Source organism: Camelus ferus, chromosome 22, assembly GCF_009834535.1.
Source record: "Camelus ferus isolate YT-003-E chromosome 22, BCGSAC_Cfer_1.0, whole genome shotgun sequence".
Lineage (NCBI taxonomy): Eukaryota > Metazoa > Chordata > Mammalia > Artiodactyla > Camelidae > Camelus > Camelus ferus.
Genome location: NC_045717.1, coordinates 18,649,227 through 18,676,736, shown reverse-complemented (window position 1 = coordinate 18,676,736; position 27,510 = coordinate 18,649,227). Strand labels below are relative to the sequence as shown.

Below are 27,510 nucleotides of genomic sequence, written 5' to 3'. Positions count from 1 at the left end.
AGGAAGTCCTGGGTTCAATCCCCAGTCCTCCATTAAAAAAATAAAAAAAACAAAAGTGATGGGATGTCACTTCTCAAATTTGGTTACAAAAGATTAAGACTTCCCTCTCTCACTCTCTCTCTGCCTCTGATGAAGCCGTGTTGTGAGCTGCCCTGTAAAAAGGCCCACATGGCGGGTTGCTCAGAGCCACTTTCTCAACAGCGCATGAGATACTGAAGCCTGCCAATGACACATGAGCGAGCTTGGGCATGGATCCTGCCCTTAGCAATCCTCCAGAGGACACTGCAGCCCCAGGCGACACATGGATGGCAGCCCATGAAAGACCCTGAAGCAGAGAACCCAGTGAAGCCACACCCAATTCCTGAACCAGAAATAAAACCCTGTGAGACATAACTTTGTTGTTATTATAAGTCTCTGCATTTGGGGTGACTTTTGCTTTGATCACTCATCCAGCAGGTATGGCCAGAGTTCAGGAGGGGAATCAGGGGTTATTGGGCTTACTGTGTTAAAAAAAAAAGAAATTGTAATAGGCCTCGGCTTTGACTTTATGTCCCCCAGTTGCCGAGACTGAGACAAGAATCTGAGTGCAGGTGCTTGTTAGAAAGAGGTCCTAGAAAGCGTGAGTAGAGAAGAAGGGAAATGAGATAGGGAGGGGCGGGTGGAACATCCTGAGGGTTTGAATGAGTAGATCTCTGCTGTGAACACCCGGGACATATTCCCTCTGGGGACCTCTGAGGACACACACTTCAGTTATCCCACAAGAGGGGGGAGGGAGCTGGGATACTGATTCATCCAAAGTGATTGAGGATTATTCCCAGGAATGTTAACTCCCTATCAATTTAGACCTGCGGCTGTGTGGTCCATAGAAAGCTCCCAGGCAGAGCATCTTAGGTGTTTACCGGGGCCGGGACTAGAGTGAAGAGAGTGAGGTACACAGAATGATTTTTTTCGTTTGCCACAGGCTCCAACATGTCTAAGCACATCACTGTGACAGATCGCATCTTCATTTAAAATTTTGCTATTTTATTCCTTATGGATGTTTTGCATTCATTTTGATTATTTAAAACGTTGCATCAGAATAACAAATTGCATCACCTTGACTATTAAGTGGACGCTCCCTTCCATTTTGCTGTCTGTGGATAAATGCCTCACTTTTCACCAGAGTTCCAGTCCTGGGGTTCACAGTCCGAGGCCATCAGTGCACACAGGAGAGGGCTCAGATGCTGGCCACCATATCAGAGTCAGGGAAGGCTCAGTTCTGCTGCAGTAACAAGTGAGCCCTGAATCTCAGGGGCTTAAAACATTGGAGATTTTACTTCTTACTTGGCCACCATCTGGCACATTCCCCATCGCAGAAGGAAAAGGAAACACAGGTGAGCCAGCACCAGCTCTTAAAGCTTCCTCCTGGAAGTGACATGTGTCATAACTGCTCACTTTTCATTGGCCAAAGCAAGTCACACAGCCACACAAGTGGGCAGGGCAGTGCCCTCTTCCTTTGTGCCAGAAAGGAGAGAGAGCTGGGATGCTAGTAACTGACCCCAGTGACCACTGTAGGAGCCCCGGGCGAGGTCAAGGGGGAGCTGGGTGTCTGAAATTAGGTGGGAATGTCCAGGTAGTGTGGAAGTGTCTGAGGCTTCTGGGTACAATTGGTGTTGACTCCGTAGGGGACCTGTCGCAGACTTCGTCATCTGATGAACTCATGGGACTGGCGGGTCCAGCCTCAGTCCCATCTTAACCTGCCACCTGGATTTTTTTTTTAATGTCGTGAAATACACATAACAAAATTCACCATCTTAACCATTTTCAGTGTACAGTTCAGTGGCATTAAGGACATTCATACTGTTGTGCACCCATCATCACTGCCCATCTCCGGAACTCCTTCCATCATCCCCAACTGATTCTGTCCCCATTAAACACTAACTTCCCACCCTGCCTCCCCGGCCCCTGGCAGCCACCCTTCTGCTTTCTGTCTCTGTGATCTTGACTGTTCCATGTGCCTCATGCAAGCCGTGTCATACAGTCTTTGCCTTTTTGTGACGGGCGTATTTCGCTCAGCAGAAGATCCTCAAGTTTCATACAAGTTGTACCCTGTGTCAGAATTTCCTTCCTTTTTTCATTTTTAAGTGGTCAAAAAACACATAACATAAACGTTACCATCGCAACCATATGCAGTGTATAGTTTAGTAGTGTTTAGTGTATTCACACTGTGGTGCAACCAACCTCTAGAATTTAACTTCGCAAAACGGAAACTCTGTACCCACTAAACGACTTCCCATTCCGCCCTGCCCCCCAGCCCCTTGCAACCACTACTTTCTTTTTCTATGAATTTGTTGACTTTAGTTACCTCCTATGAGTAGAATCATGCACTATTTGTCCTTTTGTCTGGCTTATTTCACTCAGCATAACGTCCTCAAGGTTCATACACGTTGTAGCATGGGTCAAAGTTTCCTTCCTTTTAAAGACTGAATAATATTCCATTGCATGGATAGACCACATTTTGTTTATTCATTCAACCATTGATGGAAACTTGGGTTGCTTCCACTTTGGGGCTATTGTGAGTAATGCTGTTATGAACATGGGTGTACAAAGATCTCTTTGAGACCCTGCTTCCAATTTGGGGGGCTACATACCCAGAATCGGAATTGCTGGATCAGATGCTAATTCTATATTTAATTTTTTAAGGAACTGCCATACTGGTTCCCACAGCATCGGCACCATTTTACCTTCCCACAAGCCATGCATGAGGGTTCCAATTTCCCCACATCCTTGCCAGCACTTGTTATTTTGTTTTCTTGACAGTCACCATCCTAATGGGTGGGAGGTGGTATCTCATTGTGGTTTTGATTCACATTTTCCTATGATTAGTGATATTAAGCATCTTTTCATGTGCTTGTTGGCCATTTGTCCCGCCAAGGTTTTTAACAACTTGGTTTCAAAGGAAGCTCAGGGCATGGTTGCCAGTCTCCTTGTCAAGGCCAGGGCCTCCTGGCCTCGTGAACATCAGGCGACCTGGGAGGTGCCCAGAGCTGGCTCCTTGAGGCAGGCAGAAGCTGGGGACGAGAGGCAGGCATGATGGTAGCATATCCACAAAGGGATTGCCACTGAACTCTGTTACTTGGCACCAAGACCCACGCCAAGGGCCGTGGAAAACCCGTGATACCCTCGCCCCCAGTATGGGAATACCAACAGGAAATGATCTCAGAAAAGCTATTCCTCCGACCACTCAGAAAAGACAATGCTATCTGTCAGGAGGGACCCTCTCCCCACCCCCTCCAGCTCCCAGTGGCATCACCTACAATTTATTAAAAATTTTAATTTATTTTTTATTTTATTTTTTTTTAAACAGAGGCAGTGGGGATTGAACCCAGGACCTCATGCATGCTAAATATTTGCTCTGCCACTGAGCAATACCCACTCTCCTACAAGACATTTTTGACTGAGGTGGCATCACTCTTGCACACAGAACCCAGGCACACCACCCCATCCTCACCTCCTGCAGCGTGGAGTTAATTGGCAGCTCATAAGCACCATTCATTCCTCTCTCCATTGACCACAGATTGTTCTTTCAATCAACTTTTTTAAATTCTTAAATGAATTTATTTTGAAAGGAACCTTTATCCCACTGCCACAAAAGGAAAGCAGGGCCATTTCTTATGCAACAGGGGCAGCAGAAAAAAAGAATTACCCTGGTGGGGGCAGTGGGGAGGTGATATCAAATTCGGTTCATACTGCTGCCTTCATAAGACTCAGAGCTAGGACTGGGGTGAGGAGAATGAGGCACTAGGGAGCAAAATTTAAGGGGTCACTCGCTCGCTCTCAGGGTGGCACCTGCCCTCCTTAGAGCCCCAGCCTCATCTGCTAGTCCAGCCGTGGATCAAAGACTACTCCCTCTGTTAAAAAAAAAAAAAAAAAAAAAAAAAAAAAAAAACAGAAAAAGACAAAAAGGAGAATTAATGAAAACAGAAAGCGGTCAGTAAAATATTGAAAGATGTCAAAGATTTAACCACACTAAACTCAGACTTTGACCTACATCCATGCAAACGTTAATGAGCACAGCTGTGGACCAGGTGTGGAGTTGCGGGGGACACAGCCTTGACCGCAGCAAGTACTCTGGACAAGGAGGACCGTGAACAGTGAATACCACAAGCGGAAGGCTCCAGGCCCCCAGGCACTCAGAGGAGGCTGTCAGTGATTAGGGGGACAGAAGAGAACCCACATGGGGTTAACACTGCTCTATGTGGTCAGCCTCCACACCTTGCTGGGTATTAAAAATATTTTGAATGTCACCTCTGACTTTCTGACAGCTGCTGCGTGCAATCTCGACCCATGATCTCTCTCTCTCCAACTCCCCTCGCCTTGATCATTCAGCTCCAGCCACCCAGGCCTCCTGGCTCTTCCACACCAGGCCTGCTCCAGCCTCAGGACCTTTACACAGGCCATCTCCTCTGCCTGGACAGCTCTTCCCCAGATTACTTCATGGCTCCTCCCTCCTCACCTCCTTTAGATCTTTCCTCAAATGTCATCTTCTCAGTGAGGCCCTTCTGACCACCTCGTTTAGTTCAGCAACCCCCCAACATGCCCCCTCCTTCATGAACCTACTTAATTTTCCCATTCCATAATGTTCTTTCTTTAAAACACTTTTAAAATTTAAGTATAGTGGACTTACAATGTTGTGTTAGTTGCAGGTGTTCAGAAAAGTGATTCAGGTATACATATATACATATATATTCTTTTTTCAGATTCTTTTCCATTATAGGTTATTACAAGATACTGAATATAGTTCCCTGTGCTGTACAGTAGGTCCTTGTTGTTTATCAATTTTATATATAGTAGTGCGTATATGTTAATCCCAAACTCCTAATTTATCCCTCCATCCCTCCCACTCGAGCTTTCTCCTTTGTCATAATGTTCTTCTTTGTCACATTCACAGTCTTCTCCTGGGCTGAAATGTCAGCCCCACAGGGGAGAGATTTGGGTCTGGCTTGTTCACATCTGCACCCCCCAGTGCCTAGAACCATGCCTGGAGTGCTATGTTTGTCCAGTGAATGCATGACTGTCAGATCTGTAAAAGGAGGAAGGTAATGCCTAACTCACCTCAGTGAAAAGATGAAATGAGGGGCAACCTCTGAGAGGTTGTGGCAAGAGAGATGCCCACAGTAGGGTTGGGGAACACCATCATGACCTACTCAGGATTTTTTAAAATTGGGGTGAGAGTCACATAAAATTAACCATTTGAAAGTGAACAACCCAGTGACGTTTAGTACATTCACAACGTTGTGCAACCACCACCTCTACCCATGGGGCAGCATGTATCAGAACTTCATTCCTTTTTTTTTTTAATTCTTAATTTTTATTGATGTGTAGTTGATTCGCAATGTTAGTTTCAAGTGTACAGCAAAGCAATTCAGTTTTACATTTATGTACATATATATTGTATTTTCAGTTTTTTTTCCATTATGGGTCATTATGAGAAATTGAATATAGATTCCAGTAGGTCCTTGTTGTTTATCTGTTTTATATATAGTAATGTGTATCTCTTAATCCCAAACTCCTAATCTATCTCTCCACCCCTCCTTTCCCCCCTGGCAATCACAGTTTGTTTTCTATGCCTGTGAGTCTGCGTCTGGTTTGTAGAACTTCACTCCTATTTAAGGCTGAATAATATTCCACTGTGTGGATGGACCACGTTTTCTTTATCCATTCATCCGTCGTTGGACACTTGGGGTATTTCCACCTTTTGGCGATGTCTACTCACACTGCTATGAATGTGGGTGTGTGAATGTATATTGGAGTTCCTGCTTCCAATTTTTTCCGGTATCTACTTAAGAGTGCAATTGCTAGGTCATAAGGTAACTCTATGCTTAACTTTTTGAGGAACTGACAGAATGTTTTCCACAGCTTTTGTTTTTTTTTTCAATTGAAGAATAGTCAGTTTACAATGTTGTGTTAGTTTCTGGTTTCAGCAGAGATTCAGTTTTACATATATATATATATATATATATATATATATATATATATATATATATATATATATATATATATATATATCATATTCCTTTTCATATTCTTTCTCATTATAGGCCATTACAAAGTATTAAATACAGTTCCCTGTGCTTCCACAGCTATGGAAAGCAGACCCCCATCTGCTACAGCGCTGGAGATCGGTTTATTCTTACGAAGCCCCTGTCTCCAGGAATACATCACTTCATTCCAGGACTGGTCATGACCATCAGCGGCATCCGTGGCCTCATTACCTCGGACCCTGGAAACCTGTGTCATGGAGGCCCATATGGGGAAACTGAGGCACGGGGAGAGGTTGACTGGGGCACTCAGCCTAAACCTCCTTTCATCCCCGCCCTGCCCCACATTCCCGGACCCCCTTGCAGTAACCCTGGGACCCTGAGCCCACTCTCCCTGGGCACTGTCAGCCCCTAGCTAGCGGCTCGCAGAAGCCCTTGCAGAATGGGGAAGAAGCAGAGATGGAGAAAGAGGCGGAAACGCAAGCGAGCGAGAGTCAAGAGTTTCACGCTGTTCCCAGCTCAGCACTGCAGAGCTTCCTGTGGGGGCTGCCAGTTCCCCTCCCCACCGCCCGCCCACCGCCACCGCCACCCACGCCGCTCCCCCTCCCCAGCTGTCCCAACACCTCGGCCACCTCTGGCCACCTCTCTTTCCTTTGCTTCCTCTAACTGCTTCTCAATAACATTTAAACATTTTGAAATTTCGAAACAATTTTTTACAGGGCCTGGTTCACAGAATCAATGAAACAAAACGTCATTCTCAGGGCGGACTGTCTATCCATGACCCATTTTACTTTACTTTATTCATGAATAAGGTATCCGGAAGCCCCTCCCCCCAACAAGAACGGGGACATGGCCCGTCTCCCTCCCTCCACCACTCTGAATTCTCTCGCTCATTTATTTTATTTATTTATTTTTTAAAATACGTCCTTACCCGTGTTGGTATTCTGAAAACTTGTTTCATTTTCTCTGTATCTCAGCCTTATGACTAGGGTGCCTTTCGTGTGGGCTTTGGGGACTTCTTTGTTCAAAATTCAACTAGAATCAAATCCTCAGGTTGTGGGCTTCAGGTATGTTACAGTTTTGTCAGTTAACCTCAATAAAGCAGGGGGAGAATAAAGATTCAACTGTGAAATCCGTCCAGCAGCATATTGATTTTTGCACGGCACCCAATTTTTAAAATTAAGAAAGGAGTGTGTTAAAAGACATAGAAAACAAATTTATAGTTGGGGAAGGGGGGAGAATGGGCGGGGTGGATAAAGTGGGAGATTGGGATTTGCAGTTACTACCTACCACATATAAAATAGATAAACAGCAAAGCCCTACTGTATAGCAAGGGAACTATATTCAATACCTTGTAATAGCCTATAATGAAAAAGAATATGAAAAGGAAAATATATGTATAACTGAATCACTATGCCATACACCAGAATTAACACATTGTAAACTGACTATAATTCAGTAGAAAAATAAATAAGGAGTTTGTTGTCACAACCCAACCCTCTGGTGGGCTGCCCCTGGCATTCTCTTATTCACAGCTGTGTAATATTCCACTCACTTTACCCAGTTGCTGCTAAGGCAGCATTAAGATGCCATTAAGGTCTTTTTTTGTTGTTAATGGAGGTACTCGGGATTGAACCCAGGACCTCATGCATGCTAAGCATATGCTCTACCGTTGAGCTATATGCTCCCCAACCGAGGTTCCATTAAAGTTTTAACAGCCATGGTGTTGATTGCTCCCTTAAAGAATCATTAGTGTTGCTCCTTTTAAGCAACTCACCCCCTCTGTTCTCCCTTACGTCCCCAAATTTGGGGATCCCTAGGAGGGGGTGAAGCTGGGGACATTTTGGGGTTTAGCTACCCCTGAAGCCCTCTCTGACCTGGGGCCAACCCCTGTCCTGCTGTCCCTGCAGCTGCTTATAAACCGGCTATTTATAGCCCCACCTCCCCAGCCCTCTCGTCACTGCCCCCTTCCTGGGGCCACCAGTGAGATCAGTGCCCATGGGAAAGGGGAAGTGGGTTGCTAGGTGCTGGGGTTTGTTTGGAGTTTGGGGGTGCCCCTGCACTTCCTGAAAGCCTCCATTTCCTAGAAGCTGAGAACACTGAGGTGATGGCTCAACCCACTTTCCTTACCTCAGTCGGTGGCAGTTGAGAGGGAGGAAATTGAACAGGGCACTGGGACCCTGTGCCCTCTCCTCAGCCCTCAGTGCACCCCTCTGAGGCATCCCAGCCTCTTGCTTCAGCTCTCATTTGCTTTGGGCTCCTCTGCCATGTTTCTCTCTGTACTTCCATTCAGATGGGGTTAAAGAGTGCGCCTGAGACCCCCATGGCCCTAGCTCCAGGAGACTGAGAGGCCGGCAGTCTTGGGGGCCCAGGCTAAAAAGCACATGTGTGATGTCCCGCCCCTCCTCTGCCCCAGGGCCAAGGCCCCAAATAGTTCAGCTTCTATATTTAGGGGTTTGCTCAGCAGCCCAGGGAGCTATAAATACGGCTCAGCGCAGTGGCCGCCTCCCAACTCCCTAGGCTGGGCAAGGCCGGGTGGGGGCCAGGGATTAGGGGATGCCAGCTGGGGTTGGGCGGGGCCTGCCGGAGGAGCCCCTGGTCAGGTAGACTCTGGAGGCCTGGCCTCAAGGGAACCCAGGTGTCCAGCCTGCTGGAGGAGACAATGGCCCATTGTTGGGCCTACCCCAAGTTTGAGGGTCAGGGCTGGCCACCCCCTTCCTTCACTCCCTGGGGTTTCCTGGCGCAGGGACAGCTGTCTGGCCTCACAATAGCTGTGCCGCCCTCTTGGAGCCAGCAGCTGGGCTCATCCGCGTGGGGGCCAGCCGGCCTCTTCCTCTGCCATTGTCTCCCAACCAGGGGGCTTCCTGTTACGCGCCCCCCACCGCCCGAAGACCCCATCTGACCCCCTGCCTCAGCCTGGGCTTGCAAGGGTGCTGGGCTTGGGTTGGTGGCACAAGAAGCCAGGGGGCAAGACATTAGGGTCCCCTCATCACCCTCCCCACCACAGAGGGCAGCGAACATGGGGATCATCCTAACAACCTCTGCTATTAAAGCACCTGCTTCCAGCTCATTCACTTCTTAATGATCCTCACTGGCCCCCCTGGCAGGGTTCTGATCATTTCACAGGTGGGGAAATGGAGGCCCAGAGAGGTCACATCACCCACCCGAGACCACACGGTCCAAAATAGGAAGAGACTGGGTTTGCCCAGCACCTCTGATGTGAAATGGGGGTGCCCTGTGACTGTGCCCTCATTTCACTACTCCGTGCCTCAGTGTCCTCACCTGTCAAGTGGAAATCACAGCACCTGCCTTCAAGGGCTACCAGACAGCTGAGTTTAACCCCTGTGAGGTGCTTAAAAGGAGGCCAGGTGCTGGATGAACGTGGCCACGCCCTGTGATGATCTGTTACCATTGCAACTATAATCATGAAAACAAAAATCTAATAGCATTAATAATGCTATCACGTTATGGAAGCATTACATTAACATACATTTGATATACCCACAAACTGTGCATATGTATTCATGCTGCCGGTCCATGCTGTTTTTGGTTTTCTTACTTCTACTGAAAATTTCCAAGTAAAATGTTTTGGAGCATATAAAATAAAAAAAAATATCCCCCCCCCAATTAACAATAAATAAATAAATAAAATAAATAACACCATCATGATTATCGGTGACTAGTCCTGGATGAGCAACTTCCCAGCTGAGGAATCTCGGGTCAGCGACCCAACCTCCCTGACCAGGGCCTGCTTTCCCATCTGAGGAATGGAGACCCATGTCCCCGCCTCATACCCTTGTGGAACAGAGGTTACAAGATTGTCCAGGAGCTGTGGGGCTGGAACTTCAGGGCAGAGGGGAGAGGGAGGAAGACCGTTGACCCCTCAGCAGGGGCAGATCAGGAAACCTGTAGGGGATTTCCGTCAGTGGGAGGTGGTATTACTAATTCTGAAGCCCTACTGGGTGCAGGCTCTGCGCTGGTTCTACAGAGACACAGATGGACCAAAGCCCTGCCCTCTGGGCTGAATGTCTAGTGGGGGTGGGGGGATGGTGAAGGACCACAGAGAACTGAGAAAGTAGGGAGTATTTGGGAGAGTGGGGATGAGAGAGGATTAAATTTATGATGTGGGGGGCAGAAGGGTAGGTCAGGAAATGCTTGGGCAAAAACATGGAAAGGAGGGAGGGAACTCTGAGTTTATCTGGGATAAGAGTGCTCCAGGCAGAGGCAACAGCCTGTGCAAAGGCCCTGAGGTCAGACCATGCCTGGGGTTTTCCATAAGGAAAACTGTAGCTAAGTGACCAAGGGGAGAGTGGGAGGAAGTGAGGGCAAGGAGGTGACAGGACAGAGCAGGCAGGGTCTTGTGGGCTGAGGGAGGACGTGGGGGTTTACCCTGAATGAGGTGGGAGCCATGGAAGGTTCTTGAGCAGAGGAGGGATGTGACTCAAGCATTCCCGGGCACCCTGGGCCACTGGGAGGGGGAAAAGTTTGTGCAGGGTAGGAGCTAGAGCATGAAGGCAGGAGATAATGGGGCTAGACCAGGATGGGGGCCGATAAAGAGGAGAAGTGGAAGGATTCTGGGTCTATTTGAAGGCAAAGCCATAGAACTTGCTGACAGGTCAGATTATGGCGGGTGGAGTGGGAGTGGGGTGCCTTCCTCAAACCTTCTCTCCTACATAACTGGTTCCTTCCTTACCCTGCTCTGTGAGGCCAGTACGAAGGCATTATAATCCCATTCACCAGAAAGGAAATCTGAGTCCCAGAGAGGTTAGGCCTACCCCAAGGGCCCAAGACACATCCGCAGGAGGAAAAGGCGTGATTGCAACCTTCAGCCAGCAGCTCCCCCAGGCTAGAACCCCCACCCCCAGCTTTTCCAAGCACTAGCTGTCAGACCTGGGACCTGAAGTGATCTCCAGCCCTGTGGTTTCCAGTTTTCTGGTAGAAAGGCCACAAATCCAGCAGGGACAGGGTTGGAGGAGGTAATAGGTCAGTGGTAGAGTGCCTGCTTGGCTTGCACGGGGTCCTGGGTTCAATCCCTTGTACCTCCATCAAAATAAATTAAACCTAATTACTTCCTCCCAAAAATAATAAATAAGTTTTAAAAATAAAATAAATTAAAAAAAATCCCTCCGGGACCTGGTCTGGCCCCCTCCCTTCCCAGTCTCCACCCATGTCCACTCCCCTCCCCCAGACCCCTCAGGCACCCTGGCAGGACCCCTTCCCACACCCTGTCCAGGTCACAGCCACAGCAAGGACAGGAAGAGGTTAATTTTAGGAGTGGGGTTGCTCCACCATCCCCAGTATAATGCTTCCCTGCCTTTGGCCATTGGTGACCTTTTTTTCCATGACTACAAGCCTCTCTTTTTGAACTATTGTATTCTTAATATTTTATTTAATTTTCTACCCTGTTGCATCCTTGAATCCATTGACTTTAAACAAGGGAACTTTATACTGGTGTCATCATTGGAAACCTCTCCTCCTTGCCCCCCACCAATAGTCCATAAACTTAAAAAGAAAAAATAACGCAAAGAACATAAAACCATGGATTCCAGCTGGATAAACCTCAGGGCCACTAAAGTGATAAAGACACATTAGCACCTAATAGAGACATTGGCTCTCCAGGACCTTGGGCTCATTGCAGGGACCTGGGGACTGGGCCGCCTGCCTGCGGATCTCTGCTCAGCCACTTGTTAGCTGTGCCTCAGCGTCCCCTCCTGTAAAATGGGAATCCTAGCAGCACTTGCCTCTAAGGAATTGCGAGATGGAAATGAGTTAAAAATAGAGAAAGAAATAGTTCGAGAGCCAAGCCTGGATCAGATTAAGTGCTTTAGAAATAATGTTAAAAAAATTATTAGATGGCTCCAGAAACAAGCCAGTCATAGGACTTATTTGAAAAGGAAACAATTCCCTTATCATGTGATTCTCTGTTGATTAACGCAGGGCCCAGGACCCCCCCAACTGTAAGTTTCCCACCAAGCGAAACCCTGGCCCTAAAAGGCCAGCTGCCGGAGGATGGTGCCCCGGAGCCCCGCAGTTTCTCTCCTTGGTGTCTGCCGGACATCCACAAAGGGCCCCTCCATGCTCCCCCAGCTACTATTTGGACTCTGGCCTCTCTGTGCCTCGGTTTCCCCATTTGGAAAAACAGAAGAGGAAGGTCCTGTTAGAGGCTGGCCCTGGAGCACAGCCAGCCAAGGCAGTGAGCATGGGGTGATCCCACCCACCTACCCCCGAGGCAGGCGCCTGGAGGAGAGCTGTTTCTGACGTGGCACCTCCCTAGCCCTAAAAATGCCTCCCACCCAGACAAGCCAAGCAGGTTCTGGGCTAGACTCAGCCCTTCCTCCTGGGATAGGCCAGCCCATGTCCACAGGGACCAGAGAGTTGATCAGACGTTCCAAGGGCAGGTTGTACCGCAACACCACGTGTGAGTGTGTGTGTGTGTTTGTGTGTGCAGGGCCCCTGGGTCAGTGTTTTTATTGCACTTTCCTGTTGGCTTCCAGCTGCCCCGCCAGTTCCGGGGAGGGCCCTGGGCCACCGGCTGCTCCTCCCCCCACTTTATAAAGGTCTGGCGGCCTCTGGAAAGCCCGCCCAGCTGCCCAGCCTGGGGACACAGAGCAGACCTGCCCCATCTTCTGCATCCCCTGTTGGCTGCTCAGACCATGGGAGGCCCCCACAGCAGCGGTGAATTTCTGTCCTTTCTCTTCTTTCATGGTGAGAATTTGGGGGCCCTGCTGTGGGAGGGAGTTGGGGAAGAGGACAAGGGGACTCCTGGCAGCACTGTTCAGTGCCGCAACCCCCTCTTCTCTGGTGAGAAATGCCAAGTGCAGCTGTCGGCTCTGGGGCCGGTCTCAGAGAAAGCCACATGGTCAGGCGAGCACTGAGGGCACATGGGGAGAGGGGCTGGCACCCCCATGCCGTGGCACGATCCCCCAGGGTGCTCTAAGAGCCTGTTCCCCCTCCCAGAGAAATCTGAGTTCTCTGCTGGATCCACGTGGGAGGTGTGGGGGAACTGAGGTTTGGAGAAGGAGAGGGACAAAAGTTTGTGCTGGGACCTGGCAGACAGCTGCTCTTGACATAGGGCATTTGGGGGAGGGGTGCTAGGCAGCTGGAGGGTGGGGGGCTGGGACCTCTCCCCTGTGGGCGTACTCCCATGTCCCCCCACCATCTCAGTGGCAGGGGCAGCCCCAGAGACCCACAGTCTTGCTCCCTCAGACCCAGCTGGAACTCAGCTGTGGGTGGAAAGGATTTGCCGGCTCCAGGTTTGAACTTGACTTTTACTGTAACTTCCTCAGGGCCTCCCTGCCTGCCCCACCCAGGGTGGCTCCAACGGTTATCAGGGCAGCTCGTTGCCTGAGCAACCAAGAAACAAAGAGAATGTAGAAATGGCATTTGAGGTACCAACCAGAGCTTCCTGGGGCCACAGGGACGGGTTCCCCGTGCCGTGCCGGCCAGGGTGGCAGGTGTGAGCTCAATGGCCTCCCAGGACTCTCAGAAGCAAGAAACAGGAGTCTGCGTGGGACACACCTGATGGGGGACAGTGTTTCACTGGAGCCAAATCTCAGGGCCCCTGAGTCTCACTTTCCACATCTGTAAAATGGAGTTCGTATAGAAATTATTCCTGGTTCTCAGGAGGAATTAAGTAAACAATATTTATTATTATTATTATTATTATTATTATTATTATTATTATTATTATTATTATTATTATTATTACTACTACTACTACTACTACTGTTATTTCACTGGCAAGTCTGGGGGATGCACTGGGGGGTCCTTAGCAGGAGGAGCAAGGAGAAAATGACTGCCCCACCCCCACCCCAGAAATCTTACTGCTCAGGGCTCCGCAGGGGGAATGCAAACCAGATGGGGCTGGGAGTAAATGACCAGCAGCTCCTCTCCAGGCTCCTGTTTGGGTGACTTCCAAGGATCCAGCTGGAAAAAGCCTGGCCCAGGAGCCTCCGTGGTAGGGGAGAAAAACCCAGCCCACAAAAGAGCCCTCCCACTCCCCTGCAGGGTCAGGAGTACTTGACCCCTCAATTCCATCTTCTCCAGGTGCTTCTGTTCACCAGATTCCTCCTGAGCCTTTTCTGGGTGCCAAGCCTCAGTCTGTCTATCTGTAGAATGGACACGGAGCCTGCCTCCTAAGGCAGCTGTGAGCATGAAAGTGGCTGTTGGAGACTTTGGGAGCCGGGGACGAACCAGCTCAGGTCCTATCCTGTCAGGGATTGTCATTCTGCGGTCTGTCCTGCAAAGAGGAACTGTGCCTTGGCCGAGGGGAAAACTAGCCAAGCTCTGTGGCCAGAGAGGAAGAAGAGAGAAATCCTCACCCAAGGGAGGGGAAGGCATTCTGACCTCAGTTTACCGTGGCTGGGAGAGCTTCTGGGAGGGGGTCCCTGCTTTCCGCTGGCCAGAGGGATATCATTCGGAGCTAAGGGCTGAGTGGTCAGGGGACCCTCCAGTCTGCACCCCACCCCAGAGCCCCTCAAGCCTGCTCACAATGAAAGCCCCCCAGAATTCCCCTGGGAGCTTCCTCCGGGGGCAACCAGCCATGAGTCATCCCTTCCCTTGGCCCAGGAAGTGACTCATGCCTGCCCTTCCTCCTCCTGGCCCCCATCCCTCCGCCCACTATCCTCTTTGGGGTCTTTCTGGATCATTGGGGTCTGTGCTGCCCCCTGGAATTCCCAGATGGGCAGGGACTGGATGCCTCCCCGAGGCTCTCTCCACACCTCTACCTGCTACTGAGCTGCTCTCCCTCACTCCCTTCCCCTGTTTCCACCCCCCCTTTCTAATTGTTCTAATTGTTTTTCTCTACCTCACTCTCAATCTCTATATCTCTGTGTTTCTCTGTCCAATCTCTGCCGTTTCTGTCTCTCTCTTTGAGTTCCCTATTTCTCTGTTCATCTCTCGCTATCCCTGTCTTAACTTCAGCCTGTTTCTCTCCCTCCGTCTGCCTGTCTCCTTGTCTCTCTTTCTCCCTGTTTCTCTTCTCTATTTTCTCTCCATCTCTTGTCTTCTTCTCTCTCTCTCTGGTGAGCAATGTGGAGATCCCCATCTCTAAGGCCCCTGATGACTTGAAGAGGCCCCCCAAAATAATGCCCTGAGAGTAGGGTGCCCCTGAACGGCAGGAACTTCAGGGGAGGAGGACTCCGTCAGTACCTCCCCAGAGTGAACCCACAGCATCTTCCTGTGCACAGAGAGCCTGAGGTGAAATGTCACCACCGGGTCCCGGGATGGCCGTCGGGGCTGACAGATGTTGTGGGTGTGGTGTGCATGCACCTGTGTCCCCAAGGAAGGGTGGGGAGCCAGAGGATCTTGGCTTTGGGGGGCAGTTAGCTAAGAAAACACCTGGTTCAACACCCTCATTCTTATATAAAGACACGATGATGTGATGACAGTAAACACTTTGACACACCAGGTGATATTTGCAAGCTTAATTCACACACTGCTCTAGGAAATGGGTCCCATGGCCATCCCCATTCTACAGAAGGGGAAACTGAGACTCTGAGAGCCAGGATTTGAACTGGGGCCACCTGGCTCCAGTCTGTTTACTGAACTGGTGCCCACCCAGCCCACAGTCAGCGGGAGCCAGGACTGCCACGATGCTTGGGCCCCCTTCCCCATTCGGTTTCTGAAACCCACTCGCAGATGACAGGTGGCAGACCCTCTGGCCGTAGGTGTCAGATCCCAGGGAGATGCCATCTACTCACTCTCTCCTTGAGCAGTGGACAGACCTCAAGCCTGGGAGCGGTCAACAGCCTCCTCTTGGTTTCATCACCCGTAAGACCCAATCTACCCTTCCCTGCTCCGGCGTCCCCCCTGAGCCTCCCTCTCTCTGTTCCAGTGCTGTGTGTCTTGCTGACTCTACCAGAAGTTGGATCCCAGAACTCCACGGGTGAGTCTGCTGGGAGCAACTCAGTCCATAGCCGGGGCCTGGGGAAGGGGCCCTAAACCGCCACTCACACCCCTCAGCCCAAACGAGAGAGAGGCCCCCAACACCCCTTTCTCTAGCGATGATCCTGCCCCGCTGTCCAGCCCCTGGCTCAGCCCTCATGTTCTGACCAAGGTCTCTGCCCCCGCAGCCTGTGCTCGGTGGTGCCCTCCGAACTCCTCATGTGTCAACGGTACCTCCTGTCGCTGCCTTCCGGGATTCAGTTCTTCATCTGGTTCAGAGATCTTCACCAGCCTCTTGGAGAGTTGTGATGGTACAGAGACTTGGGGGTGGTGGACGGACCTGCAGAGCTTGTGGGGTACAATGCAGTGACCGTGGGGGACATGAGTATTGGTTGGGGACCTCACCCTTTGTCCTCAGAATTGTCATCAAGGACAGAAAAAGGAGGAAGGAAAATTATGAAAGTGGAGAGATAAGAGGTGAATAAGCATGGCTCCCTGGGGAGAGAGGAGCTGAGTCTCCAGCAGTCTGTGCCTCAGTTTGTCCTTGCAGGACTGGGGAGGGGGGTTCAGAGCTTCCACCACCCCTGACTTCAGCACTTCTCACTGTGTCCAACTCCAGAGGGCCAAGAAGAGCAGATTTCACAGCTTCAGGAATGGCTTGCTCCAGGTGCAGCCCAGCCTCTGCAGTTTTGCCTGGGAGTCTAATTCTTTCCAAAAAGACACTGATTAAGCATCAGGCCCAATGCTGAGGAGTCACGTAAGGGATGGGGATCTCTGCCTTGAGGGAACTCATGCCTTTGGAAGGTGACCCTTTGCCCTGTTGTGTTCCAGACATCAATGAGTGCGGACCACCCTTGACAGTGTCCTGTGGACAATCGGCAGACTGCAAGAACACAGAAGGGAGCTACTACTGCATGTGCATCCCAGGATACGCGCTTGTTTCTGGGGCACCAACATTCAGGAATGAGAGCGAGAACATGTGTCAAGGTAAGAATGACCCTGTGTCTTCCACCTCTCCATCCATGAAGTCTGGGGTCGCCCAAATGCAGAGTCATTCCTGCAGCATCTGAGAGGCAGGGCCTAGGTTACAGGTGTAGCGCCCAGGTCTGAGCTGGGACAGGTGAACCTGTGCCTGTCCCACCTGCACAGAGAGGCAGGGTGGCGCGAGCCAAGGGCCCAAATCCTGACTTCTGTGTGTGAGACACTGGCCAGGATACTTATTCAGAAGTCACTGATAACATGCTAGGTGTGGTAATATCATTAGGATTTTATGTTTTCTTTTTAAAGAGTCCCTAAGTTTTACATATAAAAACAAAAGTAGCTTTGCCTTTTGTTAACTGTTTGATCTTGGACAAGTTACTTCACCTCTCTGTGCCTCAGTCTACCTATCTGTAAAAAGGTGGTGACAATGGTGCTTACCTTATAGAATTGCTGGGAAAGTATATAATATCATAAAGCACAAAACAGTGGTGGCTGCTGGGTGTTTAACTTATAACCATTATGATCTAACGCATCTTCTCCAGGGTGGGCATTCATGGGGGGCTGTGCCCCAGGGCGGGTGCTCAGAGGGCAGCTGTTCTGGTCCACCCTCAGCAGGGACCTGAGGAGGAGTCTGGCCTCCACACATCTCCATGCTTTGCCCCCTTTCCAGGGGGAGCAGGCACGTAGGGGAAGGGGCTTCAGGCATCCAGAAGGGCAGATGAAGCCAGCAGTGGGCAGATGGGGGCCACAGCTCATCCAGAGAGGGGGTTAGAGCAGAAACCTGTAGCCTGGGAGGGGAGGAGAGTGAAGGTGGGAGGTGAGGAGGAGGGTGAGGCCAGGGTCCGGAGGACTGTGAGGAGGGTCCTCAGTCTCACCCTGCTGCAGAGAGAAGAGCCCACGACCTTGGTCCCGGCCCCTTCCCTCCTGCCCTGCAGAGGGAGGGCAGCCGAGCCCCCCTGGTGGGAGGGAAGAGGGGACCTGCATCTGTGTGGAGGCACGGCTGGTCCGTTGAGGCCTCTGTGGGTGGATGTTGTCTTGAAATATGGCCTGGCCAGAGCCTTCCTGTGAATTGGGAGAAAGTCCCTTGTCTCCAGGTGAACACCATGTGTTTGGGGAATGGAGAGTGAGCTGGTTTTCCTCCCCGACTTGCCCCTTGTGCAGTGAGCAACCTGCACAACAGCATATGATGGTCATGGATCCCACTCAGTGTGTCTGGACTAGGGATGCCACCCACCCCTGTTGTGAGCCCCTGCAGAGATGTGGATGAACAAGTGAGGTGGGTGACAGGGAGAGAGCAGCCATCGGTTTGGATCAAGATCAGCCACCTAAAGACCTACTTCTGTGACGGGCTCAGCTGGACTGTCTGTGCACCCCCACCTCAGCATTCCAGCCCTTATGGCACTGGAGGATGCGTCCACCCATATTCTGGCTGTGGGGTGGGGTCTGCTATGGGCAGGAGACCCCAGCTGCTCCCTCAGCTCCTCGCCCCACTTTCTCCAGGAATCAGCGGGCTGTCCTGTGCACCTACCTAGTCTCCCGACCATCTCTGAACCTTGGCCCAAGGCTCAGAACCTTCTTCAGAGGGTCACTTCCAAATATTTGGAACATCCGCCCTGCCCACTTGGCATCTTACGTGCATAAAGCAAAAGAGAGGATAGCATTCAAGATACTGAACAAGCTCACAGCACCGTGTGTTCCAGAACCGTATCTGTCCTCTTCACCATCGTCAGTGACTGCTGGGATGAGACCTGCCCCCACGGGAGCCCTCTCAGACCCCCCCAAGCCATGGTGGACCCTGGGACCCTGAGACGATCACCCCAGGCCCCATGATGACACAAACCACTTGGGGACGGAAGATGGAGGCTAAGCCCCACTCGGCAGGGCCCACAGGTCCATGCGCCTGGTGGGAGCCAAGGGCCAAGATGGCAGAAACGCCTGCCACCCCTTGTCCATCAGCATCTGCTCCCTGCTCCAGCCACCCAGCCCTCGCCCCCCGCCGGCCTTGTTCAGATGTGGACTCTTACTGCTTCCTGCCAGTTCAGGGGATGGATGACTTCATGGGAATCAGAAAAAGGCACCTTCACAGCCCAAGGCTGCCTGGATGGACATCAGCTGTACTGTGCAGCACGGCCTGGGGCCCACTGTCCGGGTGGCCCTGGCCCCTCTGGCGTCATCCTCATTTTCTGTGTCACTGCACAAAAGCCTCGTCCTTGAGGGGCCCACCTCCATGGAGCTGGAGCCTCAGAGTTAGCGTGGATGGAAGAGCACTGTCCCGCCAGGGTCACCAGGATTGCGAGGAGAGCTCAGCTGGCAGCACCCGCCCTGGGGGAGTCAGGACAAAGGAACACAGCATTTCCTCTGCACTCGGTTCCCAGGAAGGCCCACCCAGGCCTCTGTCGGAGTCCTCAGGCTGGGACACAGGCAGCTGTGATGTTCCCCCTCCAACTGGGAGCTGCCCAGGGAGGCTGAGGGAGCCAGAGTTGGTAGAGTTGGCAGATGGGGAGGACTTGGGCCACTTCTGGTCACATCAGGACAACTGTGTGTGCCACCATGCTCGCCCATAGGATGTCTGCATGTGAATTAGAAAAGGCACTTGCCCGCCGGGGAAGAGAGAGTGGGGCCTTCCAGATGCTTCCATGCCAGGAAACATGGTGGACCCCCGGCCCTGGAAGGCCGTCTGCAGCCGCAGGCATCCATCACCCTCTCCTTCCCGTTGCAGACGTGGACGAATGTCAGTGGAAACCCCGAATCTGTAAAGGCCGCAGCATCTGCATCAACACCGAGGGCAACTACACCTGCCAGTGCCCACCCGGCTTGGAGCTCAACCCAGAGGGCCCGGAGCCGTGCAAAGGTAGAGGCCCCGGGAAGACTCTGAGGCCGGACTGGAGCTGGGAAAGGAGCCGAGGCAGTTCCTGGAGCCCAAGGAGGAGGGAGAAGGAGACCCCCAGGTTCCTGCAATGCCAAGGCCCTGCCCAGGCCCTGCCCAAGGATTCGCCTCCCTGAAAGCTCCCACTGTAGGCCATGGAGACGGCAGAGCCTTCTGGGCCTGGGGTTCCCTTGTGGAGCCCTTGTCAGCACCCCCTAGACCTCAGCCCTTCCTCATCTGTCACATTTGAACAAAGGAAGCTGTCAATTCCTGTTCCTAGAAGGGGAACCTCCCAGAAGCTGTCAACCTCCTGTTCCAGGACGGGGCAGTCAAGAGTCCTTGGTCAGGAAGTCCAGCCCCTGACTCAGTTTCCTTCCTGGTTTTACCGCCTATGAACTGGGGACCCACACCCATCTTGCAGGGAGGTCACCATAAGGTGCTTGGAAGGTGAAGTTGAAGGTCACCAGGTGATGGCACATGCAGTCACGATGGGGTCCTTGGTGCCAGGCAGTGAGAATCGGGTACAGTGAGAAGTGGAGGGGATGCCTGACCCTCTGGCTTTGTCCTCAGATGTGAATGAATGTGCTTTGGGAAGAAACCCATGCCACAACTCCACCCACTGCCTCAACTACGTGGGCAGATATGAGTGCCGCTGCCGCCCCGGCTGGAAGCCGCTTCCTGGGTCCCCCAACGGCCCAAACAACACCATCTGCGAAGGTTCAGAGCCCAGATGCTACACTCCTGGAGACCCACACTCAAAACATCCGATCACACGTTCAGCGGCCCCACACAAACCAAGCAGAATGCACGCTGGGGGGGCCCTGCTGTGCCAGGAGTTCTTTTGAGGCTTAATGTAAAAAGATCTGGGGGGTCCTGGGGAAGGAGCCAGGGTACCAAGGGGAAGGCTCCCAGGAAACCCAGGCAGCAGCTAATTACTAACTGGGATGAAGAAATCTCAGTAGTTTCACAACCCTGTACGGGGCTCCCCTGCTGTGTGTCAGAACTGTGTCCACCACTCAGTGATGTGCGGTCACAGGTGCCATCCCCTCCTCAGCGCTGAGGGGATGCTCATATGGGAAAAGGGAGGTGGGGCACAGAGAGCAGAGGGGCCTCATCGGGGCTGGGACAGAGCCTGACCCCCTTCTTCGTGTTCCCAGATGTGGACGAGTGCAGCTCCGGGCAGCATCGGTGCCACAGCTCCACCGTCTGCAGCAACACGGTGGGTTCATACACGTGCCGCTGCCGCCGAGGCTGGTTGCCCAAACCCGGATTCCAGGATAAGCGAGTGACCACCGTCTGTGAAGGTACCTGTCCTCACCTGACCCGAGACCCCTCCCGCAACAAACACAGATGCTCTCACACCCAATGAACCGCTGTCCTCTCCCCTGCAGAGATCTTCGCCACCTGGACCGCACCCCCTGGAATCAAGAGCCAGGTAAGGGGCCCCAGCAGGAATCGGGAGGCAAGAATCCTTCCCAGCAGCCCACCTTGCCTACCCATTTGCCCCAAGCCCCCCCACCCACACATGAGACTCCCTGACACCCCCCCCCCCCCAAACTTCTCCCTAGAATCTCTCTCGCTTCTTTGAAAAAGTCCAGAGTATGAGCAGAGACTTCCAGCCAGACTCGGCTCAGGAAACTATACAGGTAAGGGCAGGCCCTGGGGGGAAGCCCAGGACCGTGTGTGGGGTGGCAGGGAGACGCTTCAGGGTCAGTGGAGAAGCCGAAGCAGGGGCCTCTGGTCAGAGAAACGCATGTGACTGTAGGCACAATATACACACACCAAATATATACATTATATGGACACAGACATACATATACACCCCAAAACACACACACACACACACACACACACACACACACACACACACACACACACACACACACACAGTAGCTTGAGAGGCATATAATGGCAATAGGATGGAGCAGTTGAGAATTTTGCCTCTGGAGCCAGGCCACAGGGTTCAAACACACCCCATGCCACCTGCCACCACTTCCTGCTGTGTGACCCGAGGCAAGTGACTCCCTGTTTCTGGACCTCAGTCACCTCACTTCCTAAATGGTGCTGACTTCATACAATTGGTGAAAAGGTTTAAATAAACTCATAGAAGTTAAAGCTCAAAGAACAGTGCTTGGCACACAATATAAGTGCTCTATGTAAGTTCTAACATATGGGCTTAGCCTGGTAGAATTATGTGGACCCCTGAAAAATAATCATACATTAAAAATAAATAAATATGTGAGCCCCTTATGTCATTTGAAATTTCAGTAGCTACATTTTTTAATTAAAAAAAATTTTTGTTATCATTTTTTGGTGTGAGATAATTAGGATTTTTATTTATTTATTCATTTTAATGGAGGTGGTGGGGACTGAATCCAGGACCTCGTGCATGCTAAGCACTCACTGTACCGCTGAGCAATACCCTCCCCACTTAATCAGTGATTTTTTAAAAGCTGTTTCTTGGTGGGGTTGGGGGAGGTAATTAAGTTTAATTTTTTTTTCTTATAGACATACCAGGGATTGAACTTATGCCTGCTAAGCACACACTCTACTGCTGAGCTATACTCTCTCCTCCAGTAGCTACATTTTTAAAATGTAAAAGTAAAAGATAAATAAATAAAAATTAAAAGGAAAAGGAAACAAGTGAAGTTAATGTTGAAAATTGCATTTAACCCAGTAGATCCAAAATATTACCATTCCAACGTAGAGCCACATTTCAATTGTCACATGTGGCTCGTGGCAACTTTCCTGGGCAGTGCAGACTTAGAACAGGGCATGACATAAAGCATGTGCCTGATAAACATTAAGCGCTGTTGAGGTTATAACATGTGCACAGAGGCATATCCTCAATCCTCTTACTTGTCTTCTGGCTACTGTAGTGTCTCGATAATTCTCCTATGCCTGTGCCCCAGGCTACCCAGGTGGTTCTCCTGTGTGTACCCCAGTTCGGGGGGGCAGGGGAGGGGAAGGGGAGATCAGGATCCTTCAGGTGGCCCCTGTGGTACAATGACCCAGCAGCTATCACTCATCACCCTCAGGACCTCATCACGTCAGTGGATGACCTGCTGAAAATCCCAGGGGACCTGGGTATGGACCTGGCTGCCCGACACCGCATAGCCACCTTCCTGCTCTCAAACCTTGAAGAAGTCCTGAGGATGCTGGCCAAAACCATGAATGGCTCCTTCACCTACCATTCCCCTGGGGACACAGGTGAGGCCTTGTCCTGCCCTGCCCCAGTGCCGAACCCCTTCTTCCACTTAGAGCTCCCGATCACTGTCCCTCTCCCCTCAGAGCTGTCCCTGGTGGTCCAGGAGCCGGTGAATGGAAACATCACTGTGGGCCAGAGCCATGCACGGATGCTGCTGAACTGGACCATGGCAATTGGAGCCAGGGAGTCGGGTAACAGCGAGGATCCAGAGTGGGCACCCAAGGGAGAGGGAAGGAGGAGCCAGGATGTGGCTAGGGGTGAGGTTCAGAATGTGCAGCAACTGGAAATGGACCAATCGGGAGGGACTCTGGGCATCACGGTGGACTGGCGAACCTGAATTAGATGTCTTAGGAAGAAGGACAGGGCATGGGAGGAAGAACCGAAGGTAGCCAGCATGTCTGTCCCCCAGGCCCCACTGTGGTGGGGATCCTCTCCAGCCCAAACATGCAGAAATTGCTGGCCAACGCCTCCTTTGACCTGGACTCAGAGAAGCATGCTGAGCTGGAAAAGATCCACGGATGTCCTGTCCGAGGTGCCAAGGTCAGCCTTTTCACAGCCGTCAGCTCGGTCTTTCTGAGCAACAGGAACACGGATAAACTCGACTTCAACGTCACCTTCGCCTTTTCTCACCTTGTGAGTCTTTACTGGGGGGCGAGGATCAGCCCTACTGCTCACCCCATAGTCAAGGTCACTATGGTCCCTCTGCAGCATTCATTTCCCCACCTCCACCTATTCTGTTCCTTACTTAAATGTACCCCAGGGCCTTTGCACTTGCTGTGCCCTCTGCCTGGGACATCCTTTCCCCATGTGATTCGGTCCTTTACCTGTCTCCAGTCCTTGTTCAGCTGTCACCTCTTCTAGGCCTTCCCTGATCTGCTTATTTTAATGACTATCTGTAGTCACACCACACCTTTCCCCTTTGCCTGCTTGCCTGCCTGCTTGCTTTGCTTGCTTGCTTTTTCTTCCTTCCTTCCTTCCTTTCTTTTTCTTTCTTCTTTCCTTCCTTCCTTCCTTTTTCTTTCTCTCTCTCTTCCTCTTTTCCTCCCTTCCTTCCTTCTTCTTTCTTTCACACTCGTCACCTTCTAACACACTATCTAATTTATTTAATTAGGTTTGTTATTTTCCACCTGTCTCCTCCACTATTAGGACTTGTGTCTTCCCTGTTCACTCCTGTGTCCCCTGGCCTGACACACACAATAGGTTCTCCATAGACAATTGTCAAATGAAAAGCAGCCCTCTTTGGTTTCAACCCAAGCCTAGGACACAAGAGTGGGCTCCAGGCTAACCTCTATGACCACCTCTACCTGCCTACAGCAAGAGACACAGCAGAAGCTTGGGCCACGCCAGGAGCTCATCTGTGCCTTCTGGAAGAATGACAACAGTGGGAGCGGGTCCTGGGCCACTTCGGGCTGCTGGAAGCTGGGCAGCGGGAACAAAAGCACCACCTGCCAGTGCAATCACCTGAGCAGCTTTGCGGTTCTCATGGCCCACTACGACGTGGAGGTGAGCAGCCCAGGGGCCACCCTCAAAAGCCCACAGGTGGCATGGTCAGTTTAGGCAAGACAAGCAGCCAGTTCTTGGTGGTGTGCTACATCCCGCCCCAGCCCTTCCCCGGGACCCCCGGACCTCCATGTGACCCAGCAGCTAAACAGAGTGACCTGGCACTACAGGCCCTGCTCCTGCCAGTGCCCCTCTGACTGCCCACCCTTAGCTAGTTGTTAAATATCGCTAGTCTCCTAAGGGAGCACAACTTTCCATATGTGGCCTCAGAGAGATCCTCAGATAAGCTGGGCCAAGTGAATGAATGGGATGGGCCAGGCAGAGCAGGGAAGTTGGAGGTCCAGGAAGGGCCAAAGTGTGGGGTTTGATGAGCTCATAGGTGTGGCCAGGTGTAGGAGGGGCATGAGATGAGGGTCGGAGAGGTGGGCCCATCAGCGTTGGGAAAGGTTGCTGCCATTAAGGCTTCACTGGGGAGCCTCTCACAGGAGAGCAGTCTGGATGTGCAGTGGGGAGGGCCATCTGGAGGAACAGGGGATCCCTGCTGCACCCATGGGTGTTGGGGTGGTGGTATTTAGGATGAGACGCACAGCAGGCTTACTCAGATGTTGATGGTGGAGGAGGTAGCGGGAGGTGAGCCACCTGATCAGAGTCCTGCAGGTCAGGTCCCAGGTAGGTCTGGGTGGTAGGGCCCACAAGGAGGGCAGGAAGGCCTTAGGGTGCTGATTGAGCCCTACCCACCATCCTGCATCTAGGACCCGAAGCTGGCCCTGATCACCAAGGTGGGACTGGCACTGTCGTTGGTCTGCCTGCTGCTCTGCATTCTCACCTTCCTGCTGGTGCGGCCCATCCAGGGCTCACGCACCACCGTGCACCTGCACCTCTGCATCTGCCTCTTCGTGGGCTCCGCCATCTTCCTGGCGGGTATCGAGAATGAAGGCGGCGAGGTGAGGCCCCGCCCCGTGGAAGGCCCCACTCTCACCTGAGCGCTAGGCCTGCGAGGGCCGGGAGTCACCCTGCTCACCCCGGGGCTCAGTCCGGTTGACCCGCCCTGGGAGCCTGTGGCCCTGCCAATGCGCAGGCTTTAGCGCCTGCGTGGCCACGCCCCGCCCAGATCTGGCCGCGGACCCGCCCACCACTGACATCATCCACCCGTTTCCCCCAACAACTCTGCGCCCCCGCCCGACTCCCCACGCCCTGCAGGTGGGGATGCGCTGCCGCCTGGTGGCGGGACTGCTGCACTACTGCTTCCTGGCTGCCTTCTGCTGGATGAGCCTTGAGGGCGTGGAGCTCTACTTCCTAGTGGTGCGCGTTTTCCAAGGCGAAGGCCTGAAAAAGCGCTGGCTATGCCTGATCGGCTACGGCGTGCCCCTGCTCATCGTGGCCATCTCGGCCGCCGTCAACAGCCAGGGCTATGGCCGCACCCTCTAGTGAGTGCGGGGTGATGGGGCAACACGGGAGAGCGTGGGGGATGCTCCCCTCCAACTCCACTCTAGGCTCAGAGTGCTGATCAGATCCCTCCCTTCTCACCCAGCTGCTGGTTGGAACACGACAAAGGCTTCCTCTGGAGCTTCCTGGGACCTGTAACCTTCATCGTTTTGGTAACTTCCCCGCCCCACCCCACACCCACCCCACTGAAAACCTGCGCACTTAGCTCCACACTGAGCCCCAACATAGAAGCTTTCTCCCTGGAGTTCCGAGGACGCTCCCTAATCCACATTCTATGCTCCCTGCCCAGTGCAATGCTGTCATCTTCGTGATTACTGTCTGGAAACTCACTCAGAAGTTTTCCGAAATCAACCCAGACATAAAGAAATTAAAGAAGGCCAGGTGAGAGCCGGGGCAGGGAGGGGGACTGGCAGGAGTGGATGTGTGAGGTAGGGGCCCCCATGCTACAACTGCTTGCCTCCCGGCAGGGTGCTGACCATCACAGCCATCGCCCAGCTCGTCGTGTTGGGCTGCACCTGGGTCTTTGGCCTGTTCCTCTTCGACCCACAGAGCTGGGTGCTGTCCTACACCTTCACCATCCTCAACTGCCTGCAGGGCCTCTTCCTCTTCGTGCTGTACTGCCTGCTCAACAAGAAGGTGGGCCGTGGGCCGGGCTGTGGGCAGGGCTGAGCCCCTAGGCCTGGGGCCCCCTCCTCCCCTGACCCAGCACCCTGTGCCCCACAGGTGAGAGAGGAATACCGGAAGTGGGCCTGCATGGTCGCCGGAAACAAGTACTCGGAGTTTACCACATCCACGTCGGGGTCTGGCTCCAGCCACAGTCAGACGCGGGTAAGGGCTGAGCCCGGGGCCAGGGTGCAGGACAGAAGGCACGGGCCTGGGCTCAGGGCTCAGTTCTCATGGGGCTCCCTCCTCTCCAGGCCCTCAGGCCATCAGAGTCAGGCATGTGAAAGCCATGTTCTGGCCAGGCCAGCAACTCCCGTGGCCTCAGCAGCTTTTGCACACGCTGAAGAATGTCTCCTCCTCTCCGACTGCTCTGCTCCCTCTGCCCTCTTGCCTCCTTCCTCGTGTGTACCATGGAGGGGAGGGTGACAGCTGCCATCTGCCACTGACCCCAGAAGACCTAGCAAGGGTGGACAGTTGGACCTACTGGGCCTGCTTCTGGCTGCCTCTCAGCTCCAGCCCGGCCAGGACCCAGGGTAGAGACAGAAGCTGGCCCGGGGCTGTAGCCCTTTGCCCTGGTACGCAAGGCCAGGAAAGACTGAGGGCTCCTGTGCCAGGCCTGGCCCTTTCCCCTCATCTGTCTTTGCTACAGAACGAGAGGCCAGAGTGCTGGGACTCAGATTCCCAGTTAAGCTAAGACTGAAGTCAGAGGTGGGTGAAGGGCAGGGCCCTTTCCAGTTGCTCACCAAGGCTCACGGTACAGAGGCCTATCTGCCCCAGGGCAGAGGATCCTCACTGTTGTCAAGACTGTGGACGTTGTGTAATGTTATTTTATCTGTATAAACCTTTCCACATTGACTTAAAATTAAATATCACGCTGATATCTTGCTTGCTGGCTGCAGGCTCACTGACCAATGAGGTCCTTGAAATGCTAAGAGCCGACA

The 27,510-nt window shown here is 52.4% G+C and overlaps 1 protein-coding gene across 3 annotated transcripts; it reads left to right on the top strand.

Annotated features, from left to right (window-relative positions):
• Positions 1-12,571: 12,571 nt before the first annotated feature.
• On the top strand, positions 12,572-27,454 carry ADGRE5 (adhesion G protein-coupled receptor E5). 3 transcript variants are annotated; one of them, XM_032465442.1, is made up of 20 exons: positions 12,572-12,725; positions 15,856-15,906; positions 16,094-16,216; positions 16,737-16,892; positions 19,606-19,737; positions 20,323-20,469; positions 20,910-21,056; positions 21,144-21,187; positions 21,321-21,398; positions 22,791-22,962; positions 23,044-23,151; positions 23,370-23,593; positions 24,275-24,463; positions 25,213-25,404; positions 25,661-25,887; positions 25,992-26,058; positions 26,196-26,287; positions 26,374-26,542; positions 26,630-26,734; positions 26,824-27,454. In XM_032465442.1, exons 1-20 carry the CDS (start codon positions 12,674-12,676, stop codon positions 26,851-26,853), a joined length of 2,505 nt encoding a protein of 834 aa, XP_032321333.1. In that variant the 5' UTR covers positions 12,572-12,673; the 3' UTR covers positions 26,854-27,454. The 3 variants fall into 3 exon arrangements, with proteins under 3 accessions (XP_032321333.1, XP_032321332.1, XP_032321334.1); XM_032465441.1 differs by having other exon boundaries at positions 23,044-23,217; XM_032465443.1 differs by lacking the exons at positions 19,606-19,737; positions 20,323-20,469.
• Positions 27,455-27,510: the final 56 nt, after the last annotated feature.